The sequence below is a fragment of the Capra hircus genome, chromosome 10 (assembly GCF_001704415.2).
Source record: "Capra hircus breed San Clemente chromosome 10, ASM170441v1, whole genome shotgun sequence".
NCBI lineage: Eukaryota > Metazoa > Chordata > Mammalia > Artiodactyla > Bovidae > Capra > Capra hircus.
The window spans coordinates 76,106,766-76,125,702 of NC_030817.1; the positions used below are offsets into that span (position 1 = coordinate 76,106,766).

Consider the following 18,937-nt stretch of genomic DNA (forward strand, 5'->3'; position numbering starts at 1 on the left):
GATAAAATCTACAGAAAACAAGGCAGCCACTGAACTTATGTTGCAGAGTTATAATTTGGACATGGAAAAAATACAAAATATATGAAGCCAAAAAAACAGTTTATACAAGTACCCACCAGCAGATATGTGTGATATATGTATGTGTGTGTGTGTTATCTATGTGTGCATGTGTGTTAGTTGCTCAGTCATGTCCAACTCTTTTGCAGTCCTATGGATTGTAGCCTGCCAGACTCCTCTATCCATGGGATTCTCTAGGCAAGAACACTGGAGTGTGTAGCCATTCCCTTTTCCAAGGGATCTTCCCAACCCAGGGATTGAAACCAGGTCTCCTGCATTTCAGGCAGATTCTTTACTATCTGAGCCACCAGAGAAACCCATATATTACCTGTATGCATATATGAATGGAATATAACTCAGCCATAAAAAAGAATGAAATATTGCCATTTGCAGCAATGTTAGTGGACCTAGAGAATATTATGCATAGTAAAATAAGCCAGACAGAGAAATACAAATACTATATGATATCATATGTTGGGCCCTAAACAATAATACAAATGAATCTAATACAAACTGATAACCTTTTTCTTGTCACAGAAGGTAGTGCTTCTGAGTTTTCAAAATTTCCAAAGGGAAGAGAGGATTTTTTTAACCTAATCCTTTGATAAACAAAATCCAAGTAATAGAAAGATTCTATTGTTATGCCAATTTTATTGAAATGTGTTTGTTGGTGGATTTTAAATAAGATAGGAGTTAATAGATGGGTTATTCCAAACTAATTGCAAAGCAGCTAACATATATACCTTGCATAGGTTTCCTATAAGTTTTTCAAGAAACAAAGCAACTTATATATTGGTATTTTCTGTCTTCTGTGCAGTCCTGGGATTCATGAACAATTCAGCAGCAAGCACCGTGACAGAGTTTATCCTCCTTGGTTTCCCTGGTTGTCAAGAGTTACAGTATTTCCTCTTTTCACTGTTCTTTGGAATCTATATATTTACTATCATGGGAAATGGGACCATTGTTTGCGCTGTGAGGTGGGAAGAAAGGCTCCATACTCCAACGTATATTCTCCTAGGGAATTTCGCTGTCCTTGAAATCTGGTACATTACCTCCACTGTGCCCTATGCTAATCAATTTCCTCTCAGAAACAAAAACCATCTCTTTTGTTGGCTGTTTCCTCCAGTTATGTTTTTTTTTTACTTCCCTGGTACAACTGAGGCATATTTGCTCTGTATCATGGCATACGATCGGTATCTTGCTATCTGCTGCCCACTGCACTACCCAACCGTCATGACCCATCAACTCTGCTCTGTTTTGTTGTCTCTTTGCTGGGTATTTGGGTTCCTTAGTTATTCTGTCCCCACCGTGCAGCTCTCTCAGTTGCCTTTCTGTGGGCCCAATACCATCGATCACTTTGTGTGTGACATGGACCCACTGATGGCTCTGCCCTGTGTCCCAGCTCCTGTCACTGAGATTGTCTTCTAGGTCCCGAGCTCCCTCATTATCATGCTAACTCTTCTGTGCATCCTCGGCTCCTATACCCTTTTATTGATTACTGTGTTTAAAGTCCCTTCAGCAGCAGGCCAACAGAAGGCCTTTTCTACTTGTGGATCACGTCTGACTGTGGTGTGCTTATTCTTTGCGGCTCTGTTGGCAATGTGTGTGAGCCCTACAGCTGATAACCCAGCTGAAATTCAGAAGATTATAACTTTTGTCTATTCCGTGGTGACTCCCTTCTTAAACCCCCTGATTTACAGCTTAAGAAACAAGGGGATGAAGGCTGCACTGAAGAAAGTCCTGAAAATAGAATGAACATAAACCGATCTACATGAGAACAAGCAAACCATTGTCCAGGCATAAAAGATTAATTAAAAAAGACTTCATATACTGCTGTTAATTTCCCAGTGCACACAGTAAAGAAGACTTTTTTAGTGGATTCCATGTTTTATTCTTCAACTAACCTGGCAGAGCTAAACTACAGCTGATTCAGATTGCATCCCAAGTATAATAACAATATTTTCAACATGAATAACTTCTTAGATAGTAATATGAGGGCATTATATTTGTCCTATTTCACACACTGTTTTAGTTTTGATTATTAGGGGAAGGAAGTAAAGCTAGACTAAGAGAAGATATCCTAGGTGAATCATCATCAGTGTACTGAAGGCATTTCTTAAGACAGTACAAGATCCTTTAAAGTGAATAAATAATCTAATTTAAATGTCTAATGGATACATAACCAAAGGATTTAGTAATAGAAAAAGTTTCTATCCTCTTAGCTCCTCATGATCCAAAATCTTCCAGATTAGGGACAGACTGAAGGTTTCATATTTATATAAGTTATGTTTTAACATCATTTAAAATAGTAATTTTTTCAATTCAACAAAAATTTATAGAGCATCTACTTTATTTTAGACACTTTCATAGGCATTAGAGATACACTATGACCAAAATGGTCAAAACACTCTATGTGTGGAGTTTATTTTCTAGTGAGGGACAGACAATAAAAAAATAAAATAAGCAAAAATATAGTAATGTTGGAAAGTGATAAACAATATGGAGAAAGGGAAAGGGAGACAGGAAGTGAGGGAGAAAAGGTTGAAATTTTAAATAGGACCATCAGGGAAGGCCACCAGGAGAAGGTATCATTTAAACAGAAGCTTGAAGGAGATGAGGGAATGAGCTGTGTGCATAGCTGAGGGAAGAGCACTCCATGCAGAGGGAGGCAAGTTCTCCATAAGATCCTGAGGCAGGATTGTGTTCCAGTAACAGCAAGTAGTTTGGTTTGGTTGGAATAAAGAGATTAAGAGGGAAATATCAAAGATGAAGTCAAAGAGAGCATACAGAGGGCCAAGGTGTACAGGCCCTTGTGAGCCATAGTAAGGATTTTAAATTCTGAATGAGATGGAAAGCCTTTCTGAGAAAAGTTTTGAGCAAAAGAGTAGTAGAATCCCATTATATTTTTAAAGGGTCATCACCATGGTTGTTTCATTGACAACAGACTAAATAGAGGCATGGGCATTTTAAAAATTCTTTATGTCTAGTTGTCAAATAAAACTTTGTATTTCTTTTAAAAGGAATTTGTATCTGCAACCTTGGGGATATATATTTGGGGAGGAGTAAAAGTCAAGGAACTGGTTTGCCCAAGAAGAATGGAAAGTCCTCCTAGACCCTCCACAAGGAAATTCCAATTCTGGAATGATATTTCCATAACAAACTGGAGAGATAATGGAGCTAGGAATCCACTCCTGAGGCTCTTCAATCACAATCATATTATGATTATATAGATATTTGCAAAATATTTTCCTATTATTTCATTCTCATGTCAGCCCTATGGAGAACACAAAGAAGATATGTATCTAATATTTGAAGAAATGAACTCAACAGGCTCTTACAGCTAGTAAGTAAAAGCACTCAGGCCAGGACCTTGATTTTCTGTATCCTAGTTTTCCATCTCTTAGCCCACCACTTTCTCTTTAGGTTCAACTCTATTCAAACCCAGTGCCCCCTTTTTAATCCCACGTTATTCCCTTTCACATGATGCCTGAATAATCTTTTACACCATTTCCCTGCCTATCCCAGGTCTCTTTCAAAAGTCTCCCAGATGCCTAAAATTCTAAGCGTGGTTTTCTACATACAACATTATCTAAAACTCAGCTTCAGATGTCAGTTATCCCCACAAATATCATTCTTAATCCTTTCTCCAAACCATGCTCAACTAATTCCTGATCCAACTGAAATCTTTCCCAAACTTAGAAGCTCCTTCAAACATACCTACCCTTAACCCAATCTTTAATGATCTATACAGTGGTTGTCAAACTTCAGCATGCAGCCGAATCACATAAAGGTTTGTCCAAAAAGGGGGTTTCTGGGCCCCACACTGAGAGTTTCTGACTTACTAGGTAGGGGTGGGACCTGAGAATTTCTATTTTAACAAGCTCTCACGTGATGTTAACACTGCTGGGACAGGGACATTTTCAGACGTTGTCCTGTCCTTATACATCCTCACTCGTAAACTCAGTAGTGTTCTCTGCTTAAGTTCTTGCTATGATTGGATTCTTCCCCTCAGGTTCTTTGCCTCTTGCTTGTTCTCCTTAACCTGATATCAGGGAAAGAAATCATACTTCCTGTCTCTGAACCATTTACAGTGCTAAATTTTCATTTTCACTAATATTGTATTATGTCAATCAATAATATTACACATCCACTTTTATAAAAAACTCAATTTTTTCAAACAAATATGTTCAAATTATCCTTAAAATTTAAAAAGGAGATTCTTTCTTGTATGTCAAATATAACAAATTTAAGTAACTTTGCATAGACAAATAATTTTTTAACTTAAGTCCTTACAGGTTAAATACCAAGAATGAAATGGATGTACTTTGGAGAAAAGATCGCAGACACAAACATACATATACACACACTCTTAAATGCACACACATTCTTTCTTTCTCTTTCTCTTTTTTTTTTTTTAATCTCCTCTCTCATTAACCTGTCCCACTCTCTACCTCCCTTCCTGCATGCAGATCAGTTCTTTAGAGGAAGGTTATCGCCACAAAGAAAATTTTCCTGGCTTCTCTTGGATATTTATCCAGACCTCTGTATCTCACTAGTTAAACCACTGGGGAAATACAAACAAATATAGGGAGGATTAGATGGATGCACAGAGATACATGCATAAGGAACCAGGTGCCTACCAATGAGCACACTAGGGAACTATGGATCCTATTCAAGAGGGACTTGCAAACTTAATAATCATTAGCATGAAAAATACACCTCATCTTGTTCAGAATACTAAAGGAAATGAGTCTCTGGAGCCACAAATGCTCCTATCCATCCATGAATGAGCTTTTAGATGGGGTAATGAGGACAACCTTGTGGCTAGAAATTCTCTCACATCCTCCTCTTGGAGGCAGAAACATCATCAGGTACGTAAGGAAAGTCTGCCTGCATCCTCCTGTACGCCCACTGCTGTAAGAGCACGTTATTCTTCCGTAAATCTGTTAGCTCTTTGTTCTTTATCGGAACAATGTGTTAAGGCCTGCAGTTCTCTTCTCCCAACACACTCCTAAGGAGTTCTTGGGTGAAATATTCACATTAAGGGCTCACTCTGGTATCACAAAATTCCCACTATACAACTCACTTAAGGAAAATAGTGCTCAAATGTCTTGTATATTCTGGAGGGAGAATTAACTATCCTTCAGTTAGAATGCAGCCTGAGTCTTGAATCACTTTCTTTCTAATATTGGTCAGTTAAGTTTTGACTGACAAATACCTTCAGCTAGAGCAATTAAAGCAGGTTGTTGTTATTCCTTTGGAGTTGTCAGCCAGTGACAAGTGATGAGTAGAAACTGAAAAAAAAAAGTAGGCCAGCAGACTCTTCTGTCCTTTGGATTTATCTATAGGTTAACCTTAAAATATAAATATTTAAAGAAAGAAGAATCCTTGCAATTATAATTTTTAAAGTGTTCTCCTCTGAGCAAAGTAGCTTAAATCCTAAGCAAGTGTTTGGAGTTATAGACGAAGACCTGGCTTCCTTATTAGTTCGTACAGAAAGAACTGCCCAGGTTCCTTTTTCCTCCTCTTCTGTCTGACTATTCATTTGTTGTATCACTTGAGGTGAATAGTAAGATGTGGACTTACATTTATCATTTGAGAGACTCCCCTGACGGTCCAGTGGTTAAGACTCTGCACTTCCATTGCAGGGAGCCACAAGTTCAATCCCTAGTCAGGGGAACTAAAGTCCCACATGCCACACAGGCCAGCCAAAATAAATAAATAAATTCATCATTTGAACTTATAATAGATATACTTTGGAGGTGGAGGCAGTAGAAATGGATGCAGAGATTCCAAATTATCTGTGAAGCTCATTTATACATGTTTCTCTGATCCTATATTCCATAGTAACTAAAATTTCACTGCAGCACAAACATCAAAAGGTCATAAACATTATGAAGTCAAATGACCAAGTGGGAGTTAAGATTTATGAGACTTGATTCCAGATCAAAAACCATGAATTGAAATTACATATCTCATATTGGTGCCAAGAACTTTCCAGTAGATGAATACAGTTAATCAATTCATGTCTCATGTCACTGGCTTCTGTCTTAAAAAGCTGAAAATATCTCACTTATGTCAAATAAAGTTTGTTATCATGCTACTGCATTCACTATGTAGATTTATCTAAGTTTAGTTCTAACTGGAATAAATGTCTTTTTTAGGTGCATGGCACATAGTTGGGTATATGGTGAAACACACAGTTGAAGGAAGCTCCAGTCACATACAATGTGACTATACAAATGTAGGTGACAATATGGATAGTTTTTACAAACCATAAATTCCAAAAAGGGATGAATTTTATTTCCTATGTTTACCATTATTCCAGAATTTGCACACTGCTAGAAATATAATAAAAAGTAAATAAACATTTATGAAATGCACAAATGAATAAGAAAAATGAATAACATGCTACAATTTAAATTCATTATTCAACATTTTTTGCTGAAAGCCTAGTAACTGTATTTTCCAAGCAAAATGACAGCATGCGGCCTAGCAAATACAGGTATAGTTATGGAAAGCATATTTGAAATTATAACTCTCCTATAAGTTTTAATACATATGGTCATTACAATTGTGGTCCATTGAACTAAACTGCTTGGACAAAAATTAAATTTTCATGTTTATGAGTCATGCTTATAGAGGCAACCTTTGTCATCATTCTAAAAATACTGTTAATCAATACAAATATCCAAAGCTACCTTGGCAATAAAACATTTATCCTCTGAGTTTGCTCCAGGTTTGCTGAACTACTGAGAGTCAAGCCTTTTGCACTCTGAAGATTGTATAAACTGCAAAAGGATGAAACTTTGTGAGTATCTTAACAACAACATTAATAATATAGCCAATTATCCTACTTTTAGTTAATATATTATGGATTTTAAAATATTGATGGTGGCTTACCCAGTCAAATATTTTGATCTTTAACCAGGAAACATAGAAATGAACCTATACCAATAGTTTTAGGAAGGTTTTTAGCAAATTATCCAAGTTTATAGTTCTGTCCCAAATCCTAGATCAGCCAATATGATAAACGTTTCTTTCTGGTCTTAGCACAACCTAAAGTAACCTCTCTATTCATTATTAAATTAAATTAGGCAAAAGCAAGATAATGAGCAGACAAGTGATATTTAGGACTCAATTCCTAGCAAAAATGAAGTCATGTAGTTTTGCATTCTAGAGAAATTGACATGTCCAGCTGCAAGTTACCTCAAGAGCTCAGTTATGATGTGAAATAGTGCAGCTTGTGGGACGCATACCAGGAAAACGATGGCTTCCTAAAGAAATCATGTATAGAGGACATAATAGCTGCCATAAGTTATTTAAGCCCCCACCATCATCACAGTGGAAGAGGAATTAGACTTATTTTGTGTAGCTTCAACAAGGGGAGTCCCAAGTAATAAAGGAGATTTTTTTTTTCCCAACAAAAAATAATGCTTTGGGAGAACCAGCTCTTTAGGAGGGGATTAGGCTGAACTGTTCACCAAATCCAGAAGCCACATAACAGAATGTGACCTAGAGAAAAATGGATAGATGGTTTTCAAACCACTTTATAGAATCCTGGGGATCTGCAGCACCTCCTGAGAGCAGCAAAAGCAAGCAGGCTTAAGACTCTCACCCTGCATTTCCACTCTTACCTGCTTTTAACTGGACTTCTACGGCTATTTGCTTCAAATCTATACTCAACTTTATTTCAAAGTAAAAAAGATTGTCTAAAGTTTATATTTGTATGTAGGCTATCCAAGGGATAATGATTTAAACATAAAAGATGAAACGTTACTAAGACTCAGGGTTATAGCAATATTTGAAATGAAGTGGGATTTGTTTCAAACCAGTCTCCAAATAAGCCGGTGTATCTAGAAGTTACTGGTTTTGCACATTCACGTAAACTCGTTAAATCTGATATTCCATTTTCTTATCTATTAAAACAAAACAACAAAAAAAATAGGATAAAGCACTCTCCTCCCTACTGCTCAAAGGGGTATTGAAAGTGAAAGTGAACAGTGAAAGTGTTAGTTGCTCAGTTGTGTCCAACTCTTTGCAACCCCAACCTTTGTACCTTTCCAAGCTATTTGTTAGCAAAATCTGCAAATGTTCATGATTATTCATGCTCTGTTAACTTCCATTTCTCTAACAGCTTTGGGATCCCAGAACACAACAATGCATTTTGTGACTGAGTTTGTTCTTCTGGGTTTCCCCGGTGAAAGGGAGATGCAGATGTTGTTCTTCTCATTAATCCTGGTGGTCTACCTCCTGACGCTGCTGGGGAATGGGGCTATTGTCTGTGCAGTGAAATGGGACAGGCGGCTTCACACACCCATGTATATCTTCTTGGGAAACTTCGCCTTCCTAGAGATCTGGTATGTTTCCTCCACTGTCCCAAACATGCTGGTCAACATCCTCTCTGATACCAAGACCATCTCCTTCACTGGCTGCTTCATCCAATTCTATTTCTTTTTTTCACTTGGTACAACAGAGTGTTTCTTCCTATCAGTTATGGCCTATGATCGGTACTTGGCTATCTGTTGCCCACTGCATTACCCCTCCATCATGACTGGGAAGTTCTGTGTGGTCCTAGTCTGTGTTTGTTGGGTGAGTGGATTTCTCTGCTATCCAGTCCCCATTGTCCTTATCTCCCAACTTCCCTTCTGTGGACCCAACATCATCGACCACTTTGTGTGTGACCCAGGCCCATTGTTTGCACTGGCCTGCATCCCTGCTCCTTCCACTGAGCTTATTTGCTACACCTTCAACTCAGTGATTATTTTTGGCCCCTTCCTTTCCATCTTGGGATCTTATACCCTGGTACTCAGAGCTGTGCTTCGTTTTCCCTCTCATGCTGGTAGAACTAAAGCTTTCTCCACGTGCGGGTCCCACCTAACGGTGGTGTCTTTGTTCTATGGAACCCTTATGGTGATGTATGTGAGCCCAACATCAGGAAACCCAGCAGGAATGCAAAAAATCATCACTTTGGTATACTCAGCAGTGACTCCGCTCTTAAATCCACTAATCTACAGTCTCCGAAACAAAGACATGAAAGATGCCTTAAAGAAAGTCTTGGGATTAAGAATTCATCAAAACTGAGACATCTTTAAAAGAGAAGCAGAATTAGTCATTTCTGACCTTAACTATTTATAGTAACAATGATAGAGAATGGCTACAATAAGTCATATTTTGGCTCACAATAAAGGGAAAGTCTTGTTTTTCACAGTTCCTTAGCAGTTCAAGTTCAGCTCTTCAATGATAAACACTGAATAAACATTTTAAACATGTACAACATCACTGAGTAATTATATGGTGTTATTATATAGATAACTAGATATTTTTTATCTAAGTGTGATGTATCTTTGCTGGTTTAATCTTATCTGGTGAAAGAATCAAATGAATGTGTACTGGGAGCCTTTCAAGAATGGGTGCAATCCTCTAAATTCAGAAAATAAGTATTCTTAAAGAAAATGGGTCAACAGGCCACCAAATAAAATACATAGTGATGGATATTATCCATTGTTTGAGGCTGTCGTCACAACAAAAACAGAGTATGCTTCATACCTCTATCACTTACAGATAAAGTACAAACTCTTCTTCCTGCCTTCCAAGTGCTCACGTGATAGATATTCCATTCAGTCATCTCTCCTGTTCGTCCACGAAGGCCCTGCACTTCACAATGATCGATCTTCTTATTTTACCTTGAATAATCTTTCTCCAAATTGTGCATTTTTACTCACAGTGCTTCCTCCTAAATCAATTGTGACAACCCCATTACCACTTGTAGTATGGAGTAACAATGCCTTAAACATATTTTTATGCTTCTCAGAAGGCTATCAAGACAAAGTCTAAGAAAAATATTTAGAGGAAATTATACCAATAACAAATTCGATTTTTTGTGCCCAAACCCTGTGCTGTAACAGGAAAGTCAGAAACTAAGAGGCCAACCTACTTAAAATGAGAGAACACTCCTTAGTTATGGCCACACTGGGAATGAAATTAGGTGTTCATAGGGAGAACAGGGAGATAGGCCTATTGGTGCTAGGCGATGAAATACTCTAATGCAGTGTTTCTCAAACCTTTCCACCACCAAAGCATGTTTGCCACCAGTGGTCAGAAAACATGGGGCATGTAGAGACAATATTTCTTTTAAATTAAAATTTTAATCTTAAAAATTATACTTTTTGTTTCATGGCATATACACATATTTGGCAGAATACAAAAGTTATCTCCTCTGAGTAAAACTGACCCTTCCTCAGAAGATATTAATTAGGCACTTTTTGTATCCCACAGCACAAAATCACATACACTTTCTTGAAAAACACAGACTTAAGACTACAGTGTCCCCCCAGAGTCAATGTAGCACGTTATTTCTAATAATCCCTATGAGCCAACCTATCAGAAATATTAATGAAACCTCCAGGCAAGAAGTAAGGAGGTCCTTAGGGGAAACATGAAAAGTTATAGGATCACATTTAAGAAATAAAGAACTGAGAATTCCCAACAGTGGCCAAAATGATGCATACATGAAGACCAGCACATAGTTACAACACACTCTAGGAAGCAGACCACCAGAATCACATGGTGCAAGAGAAGTGAAATAAGATATGCATGAGATTCTCACCCAGGGCTTCCACATTAAGACCAGTGAAGGAGAGCCTGTGCACTCCCCAGGATGATCTAGGAAAGCGTCATTCTATTTAGGAGACATCTTCCCTGCTGGGTACTGCTGCTATTATACACCACAGGTAGGCCTATTTTCCTATACATCTGTACATATGATATACTCAAGAGATTGGTTTCTCTTTCAGCTTAAGAACCCAAAAAAAAAAAAACTCAGAGAATTTAGATCACCATGGAACTCACATTCTCCAAAATAAGCACTCTAAATGGTACCAAAGTCATCCACGTGTCTTTCCCTTCTTAGGAAGTGGCTGGGTCATCAGCAACGGTATCAATTTAATACATACTTTGAACAAAATAGTATGAAAGTGGCTCGATCCACTGGGGCTGAACCCAAGAGAAAATAGAAGTGGAGGGCTTTTCTTGGTATCCTCTCTTAGCTTCTCCACCTTTGTCCACCCATCTGCAACTTCAGGAAAAGTAGCATTAAGAAATTCTTCTAATAATAAAATCAAATCAGTGTACATGAAGACTGAGATTCACATAGGGTTTGGTGGTGAATATATTAAGTATTGCTTCTCATAATTATGTTGGAAATTATCTGTGAAATTAATTTACAATGCTTTCACTACAGTTGAGTGATAGTTTTTCTGTAAGGTCTTGTTTTTTTTTTTTAATGTCAAAAACATGGTCTATAGCTCAAATACTTGAAGCTTTTGAGTCATAGTCTGTGACTCAGACTTGAATTTAAGTCATCTGTTGCTGCTGTTTCAGAGGTAAGTGGCTACTCTGTTTCACCACTTTCTTGTGTTGTTAAGAAGAGTGGACACTAGCTTAAAAAACACCAGTTCCCAACAGTAAGGAGCCATCCTTTCAAATGTCTCACCAAAATTGGCATCAATGCAAGTGAGTTTAGCTCTTCATAACCATCCCAATTTAAAAAATTAAAAAGAATTTACCTCCATCTTTGAATTGCCTTCTCTTCCTGGTTTCTTATTCACAAGACTACTAACTGTTCTGCACATCCAGCTCAATGGGAAGCTTATGTTTGCTTCTAGATGAGGATTATAGTTCACTTTATGCATTAGTAATTTAATGAGCCTGCAACATCTATATCATTATAAATATGCTTAAGACATATATATTAAGTATATAGCCTTGCTGAATAGAAGGAATTTTTTCTATTTGATTATGTTAAATGAATACTACAAATATTCTATATATACCACTTCACTTTCACTTTCATGTACCATTTTACCAAAATTATTTTTAAGGAAAATTTCCTATTAGTCAAAAAAAAGCTAAAGATATCTTGTTAAAAGATGCCTAGAGATTTCATTGTGTTAAAGCCATCATTATGAACTTTATTCTGAATTGTGTTTGATTCTTAAAAAGATATCTTCTTTGGTGATGATATTCTAAAGGAAATAAGAACAAATTTTGGAATGTTGGTAAATAATTAGTTTTAAAACATCTTTGATTCAATTGTTTTCTGCTATTTTGAAAATTGAGAGATATTGTTTAAATAAAGTGGGAGTTCCATAGTGGCCCAGTGGCTGAGATTCAGAACTACCAATCCAGGGGGTCCGGGTTCAATCACTGGTCAGGGAACTAGACCCCCACATGCCACAACTAAGAGTTCTTATGCTGTGACTAAAGACCCTGCATGCCACCACTAAGACCCAGTGCAGCCAAATAAATAAATACCTTTACATAAATAAGTTCCCTGGTGGCTCAGATGGTAAAGCATCTGCCTACAATGCAGGAGACCTGGGTTTGATCCCTGGGTGGGGAAGATCCCCTGGAGAAGGAAATGGCAACCCACTCCAGTACTCGTGCCTGAAAAATCCCATGGATGGAGGAGCCTGGTAGGCTACAGTCCATGGGGTCGCAAAGAGTCGGACATGACTGAGCGACTTCACTTTTCACTTTACATAAATAAATAAACAGACTAAAATACAATCTTTCAAATAGTGAATTTTAAGGGAACTTGTGATAGCAATAAGAAGAGCTTTAGAAGAAAGTCTCTTGATTATTTAAAAAAATTTTTTTTTTGCAGTACATCTCATATGTTATATTCATCCTTCAGTTCAGTCACTCAGTATCTCTGACTCTTTACAACCCCATGGACTGCAGCACACCAGGCCTTCCTGTCCATCAACTCCCAGAGCTTATTCAAACTCATGTCCATTGACTCGGTGATGCCATCCAACCATCTCATTCTCTGTCATCCCATTTTCCTCCTGCCTTCAATCTTTCCCAGAATCAGGGTCTTTTCAAATGAGTCAGTTCTTCGCATCAGGTGGCCAAAGTATTGGAGTTTCAGCTTCAGAATCGGTCCTTCCAATGAATATTCATCCTTAATGACATATATTTTAAGTGTATATGAAACCAGATAAATTAAGCATTAGTCGTTCAGTCATGTCCGACTCTTTGAGACCCCATAGACTGTGGCCCGCCCAAGCTCCTTGGTCCGGGGGATTTTCCAGGCAAGAATACTAGAAAGGTTGCTATACCCTTCTCCAGGGAATCTTCCCAATCCAGGAAACGAACCTGGGTCTCCTGCATTGCAGGCAGACTTTTTACTGTCTGAGCAACCAGGGAAGCCCTGTGATAAATTATCATGTGAAATTAATCATAATGGGGTGACTAATAATGATTTTCGCTGCAAACAATAAAGGATTAAATACCAAGTTGTGAATGAGCTGTGGTGCAATATAAATGTCTTTAAATAAGAGATCGCAAAATATATAAATAATTTATTGTCTGAATATTCTTTTTTATTTTCTTCTGGTATCATAGGGGAAAAATGATAGAAAATCTCCTAATGAAAATAGCTCAAGAAAAAGAGAGAGAGAATCTGAATAATAATGCCAGAGCTAAAATCACTTAAATCTGTAGCAAGTGTCAGATTCAATCTATCTTTAAATGATAGCATATGTGTCCTCTCATTTTGAACTGAACGGCATTAATTGCCCTTATATATGAAACTTTTACTGAAAAAAGAAAGACATAAGACAGATAATTTTTATCTCTATTTCAAGATTTCTATATTTGAAAAGAAGATGAAATTTAACAGATTTGGTCCACTGGTAAAGAAAGGTCAAGCAGCCTAGAATTATACATTTATAAAGAGTCAGGGCCAAAGGGCTTATTCAGAATAGGACAAGATTTACCCAAGATATGTTTTAGAATATTTGATACATTTTCCTGAATGAATCAAACTGCCTGCCCTAAGAAAAATTTCAAATGCCTTAGCAATAAAGTGAGTTGTCTATCTGTCTTCTCTCCACAGTCTGGAGACCATGAATAAGTCAGGAATATCTACTGTGACACAGTTTGTCTTGTTGGGCTTTCCTGGTCCCTGGAAAATGCAGATCATCTTCTTCTCACTGATTCTGTTGATCTACATCTTGACTGTAACTGGGAACATAGCCATCATTTGTGCTGTGAGGTGGGACCACCGACTCCATACCCCTATGTACGTGTTCCTGGCCAACTTCTCCTTTCTAGAGATCTGGTATGTGACCTGCACAGTCCCCAATATGCTGGTCAATTTTCTTTCCAAAACCAAAGCCATATCCTTCTCTGGTTGCTTCACTCAATTCTACTTCTTCTTTTCCCTGGGCACAACTGAATGCTTCTTCCTCTGTGTCATGGCTTATGATCGCTACCTTGCCATCTGTCGTCCACTGCACTATCCCACCATCATGACTGGGAAGCTCTGTGCCATTCTAGTGTCTCTTTGTTGGCTCACTGGTTTCTTAGGACATTCAGTTCCTATTCTCTTCATTTCTCAACTACCCTATTGTGGTCCCAACATCATTGATCACTTTCTGTGTGATGTGGACCCTCTGATGGCATTGTCCTGTGCCAGCTCACCCATAATAGAGCATGTATTCCATTCTGTGAGCTCTCTTATCATCATTCTGACCATTCTGTACATCCTTGGATCCTATACCTTGGTGCTCAGAGCTGTGCTTCGGGTTCCTTCCTCAGCTGGGCGGCAAAAGGCCTTCTCTACCTGTGGATCCCACTTAGTTGTTGTATCTCTGTTCTATGGAACCATTATGGTGATGTACGTGAGCCCCACATCTGGCAACTCAGTTGCTATGCATAAAATCATCACACTGATATACTCTGTAGTGACACCAGTCTTAAATCCCCTCATCTACAGCCTACGCAATAGGGACATGAAATTCGCCCTCCGTCAGGTCATCTGTGCAATGAGAATTATGCAAACTTCATGAAAAGGTTTTGTGAAACTCGATGACTCTCTTCCTGCAAGTGGTAAAATAATCCTCTTCTTCCAATCCAAACTGATTAGGTTCTGTTCATAATCATCATGGTACTTTTGTGAACAGCAAGATTCATCACTTATTTGATTATATTCTGATGCACTTTTAGTTTCATAAATGTGGTTCCATAGGAAGAGACTGCCACCTGACCATATGGTAAAAATAACTCTTAAAAATTCTTAATATTTGCTTCCAGGAAGATTTCAACTTTTTCAATGTGAAATCTCTGGCCACACAACTTTAAAAGATACAAATCAAATTGGTTATTTGCTTACATGGCTGTCTAACACTTTGTTTAAAGGACATATAACACAGGGGCTTCCCTGGTGGTCCAGTGGTTAAGACTCTGCTCCCAATGCAAGAGACACAGGTTAGATCCCTGATCAGGGAACTAGATCCTGCATACCACAAAGATCCAGCACAGGGCAACAAAGATCCCATGTGCCACAACTAAGACCTTGCATAGCCATATAAATTTTTTAAAAGACACATAACTCATAAGATGTCCATTGTCCCGAATTTTTGGCAAAACCCCACACATCGCTGTCGAACACACTAAGAGATTATTAAGCCAGTGTTACAATTTTTAGTTCATCATCTTCATCAATAGTATACAAGGGGAGGGCTAGGAGTTTGTTTGAAGCTATGAGTAAGAATATTGTTGGTGAGTTGTCAGTATGCAAACCTCATAAGGAAAATTAAAATTACATCAAGAGATCCACTCAGAGAGCTTGCCCTTGTCCCCTGAAGTTTAAGAGACACATGTTCTATCCCTAGTTCACACCTGGGGAAAAAAATATGTAAAGACTATAAAAGAGCTGGCTATGAGAGCAAAGTAGAAAGAACTGGGCTATAACTGGAGGAAACTGAATTCTCACCAGTAATATCACAAATACAGAAATTTTTGGCCTAGTTGAAACTCACAGAAGGTAACAAATTTGAAACATCTTGAAAGAGATCCCTCCCAAAAGTACTACTTGAAGAAGTAAGGCAGTCCCCAAAGTTAGTCTATATGGAATGGGTCACTAGAATCCAGAAATGAAAGAAATAATAAGTAGCCAATCAATTGCCCATATCGGGGAACTGCAGTTTAGTATGCTCCCCCTCCTCACCAAAAAAATAAATAAATCCATGAAATAAAAATTAACATACAAACTTTTGTCAAGCCTGTAATACAACAATACTAGTAAAGGAGAAGCCTTTCTACCAAAAATTCTCTCCCCTCTCAAACCTAAAGTAACCAGGGTCAGTATAGACTTGTGGGAATGGAGAAATGGAAGAGCAGAGGGGAAAGAAGCAGATCAAAAGAAGTAGAAGCCTGAGTCAGACTGTCTTGAGGAATAAGTTGTAATCTGTACAAAAAAATAAAATTTGGTTTCAGATTGTACCTGGCTTTTAAAAATCCATGTATTAATACTAAAAGTAATCAGAAACACTATCATATTTGTCCAAGATAATACCCACATGTGGAAACAAACAGAACATCAGAAAGTATTTGCAGTAGACATGGTCAGAAAACTAAAGTTTCTTTATGTTTATACCCTCCAATGTCCAAATCATACCGTTAAATAGTTACAAGTACAAATGTTTAAACATTGCTGTAGTTCAAAAATGGGATAAAACTCTCACCTGAAGACCAAAAGGTATCTCTTTGAAAGACCTCCTGGGCAACTGGAGAGTACTGTGCCTCAAGGGTGGGTTCAGTTCAGTTCAGTTCAGTCGCTCAGTCGTGTCCGACTCTTTGCGACCCCATGAATCACAGCATGCCAGGCCTCCTTGTCCATCACCAACTCCCAGAGTTCACTCAGACTCACGTCCATCGAGTCAGTGATGCCATCCAGCCATCTCATCCTCTGTCGTCTCCTCCTCCTCCTGCCCTCAACCCCTCCCAGCATCAGAGTCTTCCAATGAGTCAGTTCTTTGCATGAGGTGGCCAAAGTACTGGAGCTTCAGCTTTAGCATCATTCCTTCCAAAGAAATCCCAGGGCTGATCTCCTTCAGGATGGACTGGTTGGATCTCCTTGCAGTCCAAGGGACTCTCAAGAGTCTTCTCCAACACCACAGTTCAAAAGCATCAATTCTTCGGTGCTCAGCCTTCTTCACAGTCCAACTCTCACATCCATACGTGACTACTGGGAAAACCATAGCCTTGACTAGACGGACCTTAGTTGGCAAAGTAAGAGATAAGAAGAGATAAGAAAGCCTTCTTCAGCGATCAATGCAAAGAAATAGAGGAAAACAACAGAATGGGAAAGACTAGAGATCTCTTCAAGAAAATTAGAGATACCAAGGGAACATGTCATGTAAAGATGGGCTCAATAAAGGACAGAAATGGTATGGACCTAACAGAAGCAGAAAATATTAAGAAGAGGTGGCAAGAATACATGGAAGAACTGGACAAAAAAGATCTTCATGACCTGGATAATCACGATGGTGTGATCACTCATCTCGAGCCAGACATCCTGGAATGTGAAGTCAAGTGGGCCTTAGAAAGCATCACTATAAACAAAGCTAGTGGAGGTGATGGAATTCCAGTTGAGCTGTTTCAAATCCCGAAAGATGGTGCTGTGAAAGTGCTGCACTCAATATGCCAACAAATTTGGAAAACTCAGCAGTGGCCACAGGACTGGAAAAGGTCAGTTTTCATTCCAATCCCAAAGACAAGGGTGGGTAGAGGGATCTAAAAAAAGGTAAGAAAAGGAATCAGAAAATGTGCTTGGAAAGCTACTAAAGACAGCTTGAAATATCCATCACAGTTCTACCTTAATTGAGCCCCAATATTTTAATGACTCAGCTGAACTTATTAGCTGAAAAAGGAACAGAAATATTTTGCATAAAACTCAGCAGGTCACAAGTATCCTACTGTTGCAACTTACTAGATGTTGAATGTGTATTTGTATCTTTCATTAAGATTCAACTCACATATCACTTCCACCAGAAAAACCTTTCTAATATCAGCAGGTTCAACTGTGTCCCTCTGTAATGCATCTAGAATACACCAGATCATATTCCCTCATTGTACTTGAAGATGCTTTGAGGTAAGTCTATTATGTGTTTGCATGTCTTTCCTTAGACTATAAGCCCTATTTTTCATTTTTATCCCCAGCATCAGCATGTTAACTAACTAGTAAGCAGGTAGTGAAAGAAACAGATTTTGGAAATGGATGAGTGAACTAGTTCTTGATCAGTCCTCACTAGATTTAAATGCTTTAGTCTCAAAGCTAACTGGTTATTTACATTTTTAATATTTAAGAAGTTATCTGTTTTTAAAACTACATTTGGATATATGCTTTTATTGCAAAATAATGTACACTTGTCATAAATTTTTCAAACAATACATACAAGTATAAAATTAAGGGTAAATGTTCCCATCCTTCTTTCTCACAATCCCATTTCCTACAAATAACAAGTTTAATACTGGTCAGTTTCTAACATACATAAGCATACAAATTCATACACATATAATGGTTTTAATTTCTTTAAACTGATTATATTATATAAATATTTTTAGTTCTCTTAAAATTTTATAACTTTCTAATCAAATGAATACAAACATATATGCCTCATAACTTAATATTGTCTTCTTTGTGAATAAACAGTAGGGCTTTCCTGGTGGTTCAGATGGTAAAGAATCTGCCTGCAATGTGGGAGACCCAGGTTCAATCCCTGAGTAGGGAAGATCCTCTGGAGAAGGAAATAGCAACCCATTCCAGTATTCTTGCCTGGAGAATTCCATGGACAGAAGAGTCTGGTGGGCTATAGTTACATTAATTTTTCCCCTATTGCCAGATTCATTTTTAAACTGCCTTGTTCTCACATAGGTTCAAGATATTAAAAAAAACACACACACAACAGTTCTAGGAAGGATCTTGTTAGAGGCAATAATAAATCTATCACAAATCTTATATGATATGCCATGCATACATAAACATCTATGTAATGTAAAAAGAATTTTATAAGTTTAAAGAATATGA

At 37.9% G+C, this 18,937-nt stretch overlaps 2 protein-coding genes and 1 pseudogene across 2 annotated transcripts; all 3 read left to right on the plus strand.

Moving 5' to 3' along the window:
* Positions 886-1,812, plus strand: LOC102182874 (annotated as a pseudogene).
* Positions 8,149-9,141, plus strand: LOC102182595 (olfactory receptor 11H6). Its single transcript, XM_005685422.1, has one exon. It carries the CDS (start codon positions 8,149-8,151, stop codon positions 9,139-9,141), a length of 993 nt encoding a protein of 330 aa, XP_005685479.1.
* LOC102182312 (olfactory receptor 11H7) lies at positions 13,965-14,915 on the plus strand. Its single transcript, XM_005685421.1, has one exon. It carries the CDS (start codon positions 13,971-13,973, stop codon positions 14,913-14,915), a length of 945 nt encoding a protein of 314 aa, XP_005685478.1. The 5' UTR covers positions 13,965-13,970.

Excerpts from the sequence above, each read along its gene's own strand:
- LOC102182312 (XM_005685421.1), top strand. The coding sequence starts at position 13,971 with ATGAATAAGTCAGGAATATCTACTGTGACACAGTTTGTCTTGTTGGGC.
- LOC102182595 (XM_005685422.1), top strand. The coding sequence starts at position 8,149 with ATGTTCATGATTATTCATGCTCTGTTAACTTCCATTTCTCTAACAGCT.